Source organism: Neurospora crassa, linkage group I, assembly GCF_000182925.2.
Source record: "Neurospora crassa OR74A linkage group I, whole genome shotgun sequence".
Lineage (NCBI taxonomy): Eukaryota > Fungi > Ascomycota > Sordariomycetes > Sordariales > Sordariaceae > Neurospora > Neurospora crassa.
This window is the reverse complement of record NC_026501.1, coordinates 7,714,280-7,725,709: the sequence shown is the minus strand read 5'-3', so window position 1 is coordinate 7,725,709 and position 11,430 is coordinate 7,714,280. Positions and strand designations below refer to the sequence as shown.

The 11,430-nt window shown below is 52.1% G+C and overlaps 4 protein-coding genes across 5 annotated transcripts; 3 read left to right on the top strand and 1 right to left on the bottom strand.

The window, feature by feature from the left end:
- Positions 1-140: 140 nt before the first annotated feature.
- Positions 141-2,016, top strand: NCU00643 (L-arabinitol 4-dehydrogenase). Its single transcript, XM_960690.2, has 2 exons — positions 141-886; positions 979-2,016. Exons 1-2 carry the CDS (start codon positions 726-728, stop codon positions 1,907-1,909), a joined length of 1,092 nt encoding a protein of 363 aa, XP_965783.1. The 5' UTR covers positions 141-725; the 3' UTR covers positions 1,910-2,016.
- A 380-nt stretch (positions 2,017-2,396) lies between these two features.
- On the top strand, positions 2,397-4,468 carry NCU00644 (ATP synthase subunit G). Its single transcript, XM_960691.3, has 3 exons — positions 2,397-2,929; positions 3,027-3,111; positions 3,187-4,468. The coding sequence occupies exons 1-3, from the start codon at positions 2,686-2,688 to the stop codon at positions 3,419-3,421; spliced, it is 564 nt and encodes a 187-aa protein (XP_965784.2). The 5' UTR covers positions 2,397-2,685; the 3' UTR covers positions 3,422-4,468.
- Positions 4,469-6,045: 1,577 nt separating this feature from the next.
- Positions 6,046-7,682, top strand: NCU00645 (hypothetical protein; the record flags this gene model as incomplete). Its single annotated transcript, XM_960692.1, has 5 exons — positions 6,046-6,125; positions 6,319-6,336; positions 6,582-6,672; positions 7,011-7,068; positions 7,531-7,682. 5 exons carry the CDS (start codon positions 6,046-6,048, stop codon positions 7,680-7,682), a joined length of 399 nt encoding a protein of 132 aa, XP_965785.1.
- Positions 7,683-8,087: 405 nt separating this feature from the next.
- Positions 8,088-11,150, bottom strand: NCU00646. Of its 2 annotated transcripts, none has more exons than XM_011394498.1 (8): positions 10,045-10,148; positions 9,779-9,984; positions 9,605-9,692; positions 9,384-9,532; positions 9,260-9,319; positions 9,029-9,172; positions 8,548-8,973; positions 8,088-8,471 (listed from the first exon to the last, which is right to left on the bottom strand). In XM_011394498.1, the coding sequence occupies exons 2-8, from the start codon at positions 9,859-9,861 to the stop codon at positions 8,441-8,443; spliced, it is 981 nt and encodes a 326-aa protein (XP_011392800.1). In that variant the 5' UTR covers positions 9,862-9,984; positions 10,045-10,148; the 3' UTR covers positions 8,088-8,440. The 2 variants fall into 2 exon arrangements, with proteins under 2 accessions (XP_011392800.1, XP_011392801.1); XM_011394499.1 differs by lacking the exon at positions 10,045-10,148 and adding an exon at positions 10,731-11,150 and having other exon boundaries at positions 8,181-8,471.
- Between the last annotated feature and the right edge of the window lie 280 nt (positions 11,151-11,430).

The following is an 11,430-nucleotide window of genomic DNA, read 5'->3' as shown; positions in this document are numbered from 1 at the left end:
CCCCACATCCCGCTCATGACATGGCCACCTTCACAAAAAACATTGCTCAAGTCCAATTATTCGAGGCTTCCGGCACGAGTCTTTCCTTGCGAAGTTTGGAGACATGACTGAGGAAGAAGACACAGGAATCTTGGCGGAGTTTGAATTAAAGGGTTCTCCAAGTTCTGCCGGCTAAAGGTCTAGGCAGTCCTGGGAAATACACTAGTCCCGGACTGGCCTGTCTTAGAGGAAGTGGAGACCTCGCGGCGGGCAGTCAGGAACTTAAACTCAATGCGGGGTCCAAGTGGATGTCTCGAGACTCCATCGCGACATTGAAGAGCGACATCATTTGGGCGTTTATAACCGTCACCAACCGCCACGGCTGTTTCAAAGCCTGGACTGGGCTGGAACGATTTTCGTTCCAGGCGCTCAATTTCTTATCTTCATCCACATGACCTTCATCAGATAAAAGAAGCCTCGAATCGGCGTTCAGGATAGCCATTCCTCCACAGCACTATGCTAACGCGGGATGAAGGCAGGCCGGGGAGCGGAGAGCGGGCAGGAGGCGTGCAGCAGCTCCCGTCCCAGTGCCTGGTGTGCGTATAAGAAGAGCGAGTCGGGCCTCTCACCCAGTGCTGTCCCACAATCTCTTCTCCCCTCTCGAGCTTTAGTTCAGTCGTGACAATTCTCGACCGACACTTTCCAACAGCTTCAGACACAGTCCCCCCGGGCTTATCCTGATTACAATGGCTTCTAGCGCTTCCAAGACCAACATTGGCGTTTTCACCAACCCTCAGCATGATCTGTGGATCAGCGAGGCCTCTCCCTCTCTCGAGAGCGTCCAAAAGGGCGAAGAGCTGAAGGAAGGCGAGGTCACTGTTGCCGTCCGAAGCACAGGCATTTGCGGGTAAAGACCCGTCCCCGCCCTGCCAGTGAATTGATTACGTTGTGGAGAAAAGGAGACGACAGCAGCTAACAACTCGTGTCTCTTCACCGTAGATCCGACGTCCACTTCTGGAAGCATGGTTGCATCGGCCCCATGATCGTCGAATGCGATCATGTCCTCGGCCACGAGTCGGCAGGCGAGGTCATTGCTGTCCATCCCAGCGTCAAGAGCATCAAGGTCGGCGACAGGGTTGCCATTGAGCCCCAAGTCATCTGCAATGCCTGCGAGCCCTGCCTGACTGGCCGTTACAACGGATGCGAGCGCGTTGACTTCCTCTCTACGCCCCCTGTGCCCGGCCTTCTCCGCCGCTACGTTAACCACCCTGCCGTGTGGTGCCACAAAATCGGTAACATGTCCTATGAGAACGGTGCCATGCTCGAGCCCCTTTCCGTGGCGCTGGCCGGTCTTCAGAGAGCCGGTGTTCGTCTGGGCGACCCTGTCCTCATCTGTGGTGCCGGCCCCATTGGTCTGATCACCATGCTCTGCGCCAAGGCCGCTGGTGCCTGCCCTCTTGTCATTACCGACATTGACGAAGGCCGCTTGAAGTTCGCCAAGGAGATCTGCCCCGAGGTCGTCACCCACAAGGTCGAGCGCCTGTCGGCCGAGGAGTCGGCCAAGAAGATCGTCGAGAGCTTTGGTGGAATCGAGCCCGCGGTGGCTCTCGAGTGTACTGGTGTCGAGAGCAGTATCGCGGCTGCTATCTGGGCCGTCAAGTTCGGCGGCAAGGTGTTCGTCATCGGCGTGGGCAAGAACGAGATCCAGATTCCTTTCATGCGCGCCAGTGTGCGCGAGGTCGACCTGCAGTTCCAGTACCGTTACTGCAACACTTGGCCCAGGGCCATTCGCCTGGTCGAGAATGGCCTCGTTGACCTCACCAGGCTGGTGACGCACCGTTTCCCGTTGGAGGATGCGCTCAAGGCGTTCGAGACGGCGTCAGACCCCAAGACGGGTGCCATCAAGGTGCAGATCCAGAGTCTGGAGTAATTGGTTTGAGGTCGTTCATTATGTGTATAGAGGAAAAGGGTTCACGGGTCTGGCGTTTAGCGTTATTGCCGAATTGACTTTTGGATTGTAGTTGAGTCTACATGGTGCATCGCGTCAATGGTGATTTGAGTGAGAGATGTCCATGTGAACCGGAACGTTTTAATTCCCCTTTCTGCAATGCAAGCCTTCGGTTGGCGGCAAGTTGAGATGGCATACCTACTACTACTGTAGTACCTCTACCGTAGTGTAAGTGTAGAATACCTGTATGCGGATACTGCAGTTCCTCTTATCGATAAGAAAAAAAAGACGAGATGAAATCAATCCTCCAGGGCATGAAGTCATGGCGCCTAGGGCTCCCCTGTTTGTGCAACACCGCCCCTGACGAGCTTTCTTGGCATAACCCTTACCCTAACCCGACGAGCTGGGCGCATCTTGGCCTTCCTGGCTTACCGAAACTTGCCTTGGCAGATCTTCCGAGCTTCATCCAATTTTTCCCGACCCGCAATTCCCGCTCGCCCTTGGCTCTGTGTGCAGGTGCGCAATATCCCTCTACAACAAGCAGCACACGGAACCAAGCCGGAACCCCGACCACACTCCGTGCGCCTCACTCTCTCCACTCCCCTGCACAGGCAAAGGCTTCACTTTCTCCTCCGACATCACCACATCCTTTCTCCGGCCCCTTCCTCCCCCGCACCGCCAGCGACCCCGACCGCCCGGCCCCCCTTCCAGAAACCGACCAATTCGTCAGTCGTCTTCTCCATCCGCGATCCGCAAACATGTCATTCGCCCTTGTTTCCCGGCGCTCGGCCCTCACCTTCGGCCGCCGCGCGGTCCGCTTCGAGTCTACCACCTCCGAGAAGGCTACCGAGGCCGCGAAGAAGACTGCTGCTAAGGCTTCCGAGGGTCTCTCCCGCGTCAGCTCCGCCGCCGGCCCTGTCCTCGCCAAATATGCCAAGACCCTCCAGAGCACCCTCGGCCGCGTCGGTGGCCGCACCGGCAAGCTGATTGCCTTCGCCGAGCGTACGGTTTCCTCCCGCGTCCCTTCCCGCGTCACCCCGTCTGGGTTACACCGTCCAATGGCACTTCAATCGCTGACCTCCTTATCCCCTATCAACAGGCCAGACCCCCTTCGTCATCTACTACAGCAAGGTCGCTGCTGAGCTTGGCCGCATTGTCTTCAGGGGCCAGAGCATGACTCCTCCGTATGTTCCTTCCAGTGCTCCCCGTCTACCCATGCTTGGAAACCTTTGGGTTGTTGACATGCCTCTTCATCACAGCTCCGTCTCTACCTTCAAGGCCTACTTCCAGAACTTTGTCAAGTCCGTCCAGTCCGGCTCTTTCTTTTCCAACGCCGGTGCTTCCCTCCAGAACGTCCGCAACATCTCAAGGACACAGGTCGCCGCTGCTGGTGTTCTCCTCGCTGAGTGCCTCGGCTTTTTCACCATCGGCGAGATGATCGGCCGGATGAAGCTCATCGGCTACCACGGCGAGACCCACGCCGCCGCCCACTAAACGGACTCCCATCTTCCTCGATCATTAACTACCACCGCTTAATGAACGTCAACCAAAGAGACTAGAGTGTTGGGCCGAACCTCAGTCACCAATGGCCCGCGCGCGAGCAATGGGAAAGAGGCCTTACTTGATATCCGACAGCAAGGGGTTGTGTGTGCAGGTGTGGGCGCGTGTGCGCAACGTGTGCGTGTGTGTCAGAAGAGTAGTGGGAAAAAAGGAAATCCAGTTTTGGGAGGGAACGGACGGGACAGAATACCGCGCGAAGAGAGAGAGAGACGAGAACGGGAAATGATTTCATGGAATAGAATCATAAGGCGTAACGGGGATCACTTGTTTTTTTCTTGCTCGTTTAGATTTTTGGCCCGACTTCTTTCTCTGCCGTTCCCATCCCTCTCCGCCTCCTCCCCCTTTCTTCCCTGGTCCGGCGCTCTCTCTCTCACCAAACTCACGCAAGTGACCACGCAGCAGCCAAACGTTGGGTGTAAGAGCTGTGGATAACCGGAGATCGCCTATGGAAACTAACCCCGGCAATGCAACGGATATCCTACTCAAGTAGCGCAGAAGTTGCATCTTTGAGCCCCCGGGATTTGGGTTTGTTTGGAGAGTTCGTTCGCAAAGGAAGGGGGAGAGAGAGAAGCAGGAAAGCAACAAGACCATCATGCCAGAATTCCCAGGGAGATTCCGGTTTGGCTCATCTCGTCTCTTCGTCAGCCCATCTCCCTCCAGCTGGGAACCCTCTATCCCCTACCAATTCTATTTCTCCCATTGTATATTTGTCCCAGGAGCTTGGTTCGGTCCCTCACTGTTTCATTTTTCTTTTTACCTTCTGTCGATTGTATAACATATGCTTCATAGACATTTAGCCGCTATTATGCGCAGAAAGAGAGTAGAGACGGAGAGGTCACAAAAGGAGGTTGAATGAGAAAGAACAGATAAAACCGAACCCGATTTTTCAACCTACACATGTGGTCATGTTGTATTTTTCTCATGGCTCAATCATTCGTTCATTCATCAGAGTCACTTGGTTTAATTCCAGTTCAAATCGAGCCAAAACCTCCGGTCGGTCGACCCGGGTCGGTCGATGTGGCCGGCCTTGGGTTTCCCCATGTTCTCCCAGAATAGACCATGGTGACCATGGTCTCCGACCCTACCTACCTACCCCTGACCGCCTCTTTCTTTGACTCTGTTGGCCTTAATTGTCGACCTCATCACATCACCGTCGCGACTCTGCCATGCAAGTGTTTTTCATCACGCCCGCTGCCCAACACAACACCCTCGTACCCAAACAAAAGAGCTTCTTGCTTTTCACTTCCTTGGCCTTTCTTTTTTTTTTTTTTTTTCGAAACAAGACTGTCGACGTGGCTAGGTGGCCGCTTGGTTGCCTCACATGCACCCCTGGTGATTGTATGATGGAAAGCCAGTCGGTTTCGTGCGGCCCTTGGTGGTCACTTGGGTGGGTGACAAACTCTTTTTTTCCATGTACCATGTTGTCCCCGCAGCGTTTGCACCAGCCCTTTACAGACCTGTGCTGTTTTCCAGAAACTCTCGTGTCCGTCGACGTGGCTCGCTTGTTCCCACCACCTCACTCCCTTTTTTTGGTGGGTTGATGAGACGACAAACAGACAGGCTGGAGCTGGCTGGACCCGGGCTAGGCCGGGCTGCCTCTGACCCGTTCTGTCGACCGTTCCCGCTGCGAGTAATTTGATGTGTTGTCCTCGTCCTACTTACTATTATTCCTTGTCCCGGTTCTGGTTTCGGTTCTAATCCCCAATACTTCCCTACTGTCTCTTTTTTAATGTCTCACGTCACTGACGAGGAGGAGAAGGCTACAAGCCGGGCTGTCCATGTCGTCGGTTGAGGTGACCCGGACCCGGTTCGGTTCAAGTTCCCCCCCGCCCCTTTGATGAATATGTGATGATCGTCTCTCCAGCTCCCATACCATCCATACTCCGTGACGTGTCACAACTCCTATGGATTAGGCCGCGACCAGCAGTTAGCTAAGTTGTTTTGAAAGAGGTGAAGAGAAGTGAGGTGCTTGCATTTGTTTGCCTATATGCGCGAGGAATCACACATCGACGTGTTCATGGAGCTAATAGTGGTTCTTGAAAAGGTCACGAAGTGGCTGATGTAGAGCAGTGGAAGAGGGAGGGTGGCGAGGCGAGATGACGACGGAGCATATTGTGCCCAAAGATGGTTCCGAGTACCTGTTTACTTGGGTGGTAGTCTTGAAGTTCAGATCGGGAGTTGGAACTTGCTACCTCATATGAGAATGTATATTCAGTAAGCATCGGGATACATTCATCCGGCTGAGCCGCGGGGAGTCACGAATACCTACTACCTTACCTACGGGCCGACCGACACTCGGCCGGCGGCCGGGGAACAAACAACCTTTGTCGATGTTTCAGACTTTCTCTTGCCCACCACTCATGGCACTACAGTATTACTTGCTTGATTACATCCCGGGGGTTTGCTTGCCGTGGGCAACCCATTACAGTCGCTCTTTCCCCCTGTCGGGTTCAAAGCCAAGAAGAACGGAAACTTCGAAACCGCATCTGGACTCCTTGCAGTAGTCTATATGTAGGCAAGTTTCAAGATGGTGAGGTGACGGATGTGACCGCCATTGAATGTTCAGTTATGTACCGAGTTCCGGGCTACAAGTGGACAAGTTCAAGTCCAAGCAGGCATACCCTAGCTACCTACCTAGGTAAGTATGAAGACAAGTGCGCCGAACGGTTACCATACCGTCCACATCCAGTACTTGCAAGCAAGGTACTGCTACCTTTCATGCTCTCTTTTTGACGGATTCTTTTTTTTCTTTCTTGTTTTCCTTGTCAGGCAGGTAGTGCCAAACCTAGCAACACAGTTAATTACACTACAAACATCAACTGTATCAACAGCAAGCCAGCAAAGCAAAAGTGAGTGAGTTTTGCAACAACACCATTTTTCAAGCATTCACATTGTGAAGTGTTGGAACTAAGCGACGGCAGTCAAGCCGTGGAGTTGCTCGATCGGTGTGGTGTCTCCTGAGATTGATGCGGTTGGCGAACACTTTGTGGCAAGCCCCCCCCCCCCCCAAAAAAGCCGCCACAAGTCCCAAACCTCGACACGACGACGACACACGTGTCTGTACTTTCTAGTTCGGCATCTTGCAAAGTTTCAGTTCGTTTAGCTTCCATGTAATCTCTCTCCAGAATCCAACCAAGCTCGGCGATGCCGAAGTCTCAAAGAAGGATAGCTACGCTTCTGACAAGGTTAGTTTTCAGTTCCGAGTTCACACAATTTCTCTCCTTGTTCAAGGCTCCCGTTAGCTGTTGGTCAAGGCTATGTTACGTAGCTGATGTTCAAGGCTTTAGAATGCTACCTAGTGTACATGCAAACTATTGGCTTGGGGGGAAAAAAAGGTACAGTAAGGCAGACGTGCTCCTTCATGTGGCTTCCATCTGATCGTCCACCTCGCCGGGTTGCGGGAGTGGCTAGTACTTCTAGAAGAGTGAAACTCACTTAACTAGTGCCCGCCGGGGGTAAGGGGGGCCTGGTAGGGAACGTGGCTCGAGCCTGGCAACTTAACTAGTTGACCTACACCCAATAGAAGACTTACAAGTTCAAAGTCCGATATTACTATCCCCTGGTTGACATGACTCTCGGCCGTAAGTAGTCCGAGGTCGGATGAGACTAGTAGTGTAGAGTTAAGGTAACCCTTGTCCGTAACCTCGACACTTCTTAGGCTGGGATGCTTGGGTCGTTTCAAAGTTAGCCTTACCGTCGAGACACAGGGAAGCAACATTCCGTCCGAATCCTGCAGATCTCTCTTCGTCTTGGAGATGGAAGCTGCGTGTTGATTGGAGCTTGTCTGGTTTAGGGAGTGAGTGATAGCGAGTGAAGTTACGGATATAGATGGATCGTCTTAGATAGCGTGAAAATGACAGGAACATAGGAGCACCGGTACAAGCACAGCCCAGAAGCATTCCTGTTACGGTCAATTTTTGGTTCAGCCCACAGTAGGCATACGGCGTACATGCTGGCTAAGTCCCATGATCGCTAGATTCAGGCGTATGAAAGAGACGCGGAAGCAGTCGAACAGGGTAAGGTTTTAATGTCGTGTAGTACAGACGGAAATCCCGGTCATTCGGCAGCGCCGGTACAGGGTGCCGGTCCCGGGCTATGTTGTATTGCGTCGTCGTATTCTGCCCAGGCCGGCTGCCGGTTGGATGATTCCGGATGGCCGGGTGGTCAGTGGGCGGCTGGGCTACTCAACAGGTGAATATGTGTCCATTCAATTCCATAAACTGATCCGAAAGACTAGTCCATGCCGGTCTCACTAAGATAGTCACGGTAAAAAGATCAAGCTTGAAGTATCCAAAGTTATTGATCTGATGGAATCTGTGTCGGCCGTCTTCGGTTGTGGTTCTGTGAGTCAACCACTGTCCAAATCGAAGCCTCAAACACTCACAGAACAATTGAAGAAAGATGAAACTGCCTTGGAAGAAAAACCACAGTCCGCGTTAAGATGTTGTGAAACCCTACACAGGTTACTCCGGTGCATCGTTCGAGAACTGTGAGCGTTGCTTGAGTGACCCTTTAAACACTATGCTGGGACAGACGGAAAATACTATCCCGTTCTGAAGGCAGACAAGCTGCAACCACGAAAAAAACCGATAGAGAATGAGGGTTGCTAATCTTTATGAGACTATTGAAAGCAATAGGCAGGGGGTCAACGACAAGGCGGTCGTAGGGGTCAGAGAGAAAGACAGTCTGAAATAAGTTGAAGAGACTTATGTTGATGAGGAATGAAAACCCGTGTATACAATTTCGACTTCAGTTTTGATAGTGTTAAAGGGATATCTGACAAGTGTATGGGGTGAGGAAGGGACAGTGGCCAGTACCAAAAAGGAGAAACCCAACAATGACCTCCCTTAACGCCGTCGACACGAACTCCGCTGCTGTTGAAACCATTGTATGTACCATTGCATAAAGCGCAAAAAGATAACAGTGTATCGGACAGAACCCACCAAAGTGGCTTCATGCTGGTCTTCTCGCCGTGAAAATGTGCCTATTTGAGTTAGCCATTGTGAATAACGGAGTTGTGCCTTGCGCTAACGGCCGCTTGCAGGCTCGTTGGTACTCACAGTGTACAATACGCGCGTATTTTCCGCGACCGAATTTCCTCCTTCACGTGGCTGATGAGGTTCCTCGCAGCGTCTGGGGTATAACCGAGAATCCGGGTGAAGGGCGCCAAGGTTAGAGCTTCTAGACCTTGAGTGAGACCAAGATTAAACCATCGCCCAATCTCGCGTTCATGAGCATCCTCTGGCCATCCATTGATAGGAACCTTGATAACCTGCTCGTGAAGATCCACCAGGCCAGCCTGTCTCATTTGCTGCTGGACGCGATGGCTGTCCAGTCTCATTGGGCGCCCAGCTCTATCCATTGCCTCCACCAGCGCTTCGGCCCATCGTAAGAAATGAGAATCCGGTGGCAGACTCCTATCATCACTGCGTGGTACCCAATCGATTTCCACCTGCTCGACAAATCCGCAATGGGGCTTCAGGTGTCTGTAAAATGGTCAGAAGAGTAACTCCAGCTGTAGAAGATGCTTTTGAGACTTACCTGTATATCTGGTCATACACAAATGGCCAGTCGGAGATGCTACCATTCAGTGTACGTAGGTGAATGAGGTCATAAGCACATCCGCTCAGTTCCAGCCACGGCTCTTCAATATCCATGGGCTTGAATACGAGGTTGCGCGGGATACTAAATAAGGGAAAATTAGCTTTTTTTTTTCTCACTTTCTCCTCTTTTTCTTTTGTCTTTCAATAAGCAAAGTCCGTTGTTACCTACAATTCTGGCTGGATAAGAGCAAGATCCGCACCAGTGACTTGACCAAGCACTGGATATTTACTGTGAGACGCTATAAGTTAGAATATCCATAGTCAATGTAGTCTCATTATAATCATTTACTTACTCTTGCATATCAATTGCCCATATTCCGGTTCCACATCCCAGGTCGAGGATCCGCGGACTTTCCTGATTCGGGAACGGTGCTGAGAAGAGTTGCTGGTTGCGAGCGAGCAAAAAGAAATGATGAAACATGTCGAGTCTATCTTTCTCCAGCTGCATAATGTGTCAGTATGGTGTCAACACCATTGATATTGACGTACCAGCGGTTGAATACGGAAAACACACCTCATCGATAGGGAACATGTATTGCCCTTTCTTATACTCCCCATAGAAGCGTCCGTTTTCCATATACCCAGGGACTAGATTGGGTCCCCTATGTGTGACGGAACAATGTTAGCTTTCATGTAAAACAGGTATAGCTGTAGTCAGGCTGAAAGTAAGAAGAAATAAAGATCCTACCCGGGCCCATGATGACCTTCCATTGCTCTGTAAGACGGATAACTGTCCTGGTTTGAAGATCCCAAGGTATGAGAGGCAGGCATGTATGGCAAGCCAAAGTGTACTCTCTCTCTCTCTCTCTTCTATGTAACAGGGCACAATGACCCGTCAGGAAGTGTTGTTCCCTTGAAGGTGAGAAATGGTGAGGAGATGTGGTGTTTGTATATCTGCTGATGAGTGGTTAGACAACGAATACAAATAATTCGACCTTGAGAGGGAACACGGACAGGTAGGACACGAAAGGGTAGAGAAGGACAAGAAAGGAGCCTCGCAACAAACAAGGCTTTGACCGGGACTTATAAGAAGCAACCCGGAAAGTGAAGAGGGTAGCGCAACCAGAGGAGCGAGCGGGTCTGATGACAGGGCTGAGAGGGAACCGGGGTCTATGTCAAGTTGACCTGTCCCGATGGAATTATGAATGGCTGGACAACAGATGGAAGTCGAAAGCTGAGCAGTTAAGTACTGCACCTGCTTTGTACCCTGCCAACCAATGGGCGGTATGTGACGGTAGGGTCGACAAGGTAGGTCCCGAGTGGACGAAGGCAGGCTGGCCGCCGAAAACCATGGTCCAAACATACGGATCCTTGGGAAGCCTTCAACCATGGGTAGGTAACATAGTCGCAAAAGAGCCACTTGGGCCATCCTCAGGCTAGCGCTGCTGTGTTATGTATGGCAGGGGCAAAGCAGGGAAAGGTAGGGTCGGGGATCCCAGGCCCCAGACCCGGGTAGGTGGACAGAGGGGGGAGGGCCTGCAGTGGTCTCGGATAAAGACGAGAAAAAAATGGGTCAGGGGTTACAAAAACAAAACAATGGAGAGATTGGGAGGGCAGGAGGGGACGGACACGTGCGAGGGCCAAGGAGACGACACAAAGTGACTGGTTGGGGAACGACAGATGGGGAAAAGCACACTTACTTGTCCTGGGGTGCTGATTACTGAGACGAAAAGAGAGATGAAGCCGCCGGAAGTGTCGAGAAAAGGGAGCGCAAAAAGAAAAAAAAAGAAGAGAAGGGGGAACGTGCTAGATAGCGGTCGGCGACAGAGCAAAGATGACGGCCGAGGTACGTATGATGAGGTAGAGGTAGTTCAATGATGCAGGTGAGCCAACGGACTGGCAGAGTTTTGAATGGGCAATTTGAGATCTCCAGGTCGGATCGAAGTAATTCTGGACTGTATGTAGTGGTGATTTGATTGAGGTGCTTGTGTCGCTTGATGGGCTGCCCTGCGTTTTGCGTTGGGTGCAGAATCGGCGGTTGAGGTGTACTTAATGCATGCAATGGGTATGTATGTAGAGGTACCGACGTGGGCCACAGTACATGCGCGGTACCGTGACAGACCGTACGCGACTGAACCGTAACTGACTGTAACATATGTACACGCTCAGCACCTCAAACACGCCGTTAGGGCCCACGGCGTCTCCTGGGTCTTTAGGGTTTGTCGGGCGTGCCAGCTAAAGTAGGGAACCAACGGCTCTGGGACCAAGAAAAAGAAATGAGCAACATGCAGACAGGGGAAAAGAGGCGCTTGCTGGGACCGTTGTTGGCCGCGTCCTCGACTTCGATGTCGCAACGATCCTGTGCAGGTCTGACAGGGGGCTCTCGTTTTTCTAGCTTTC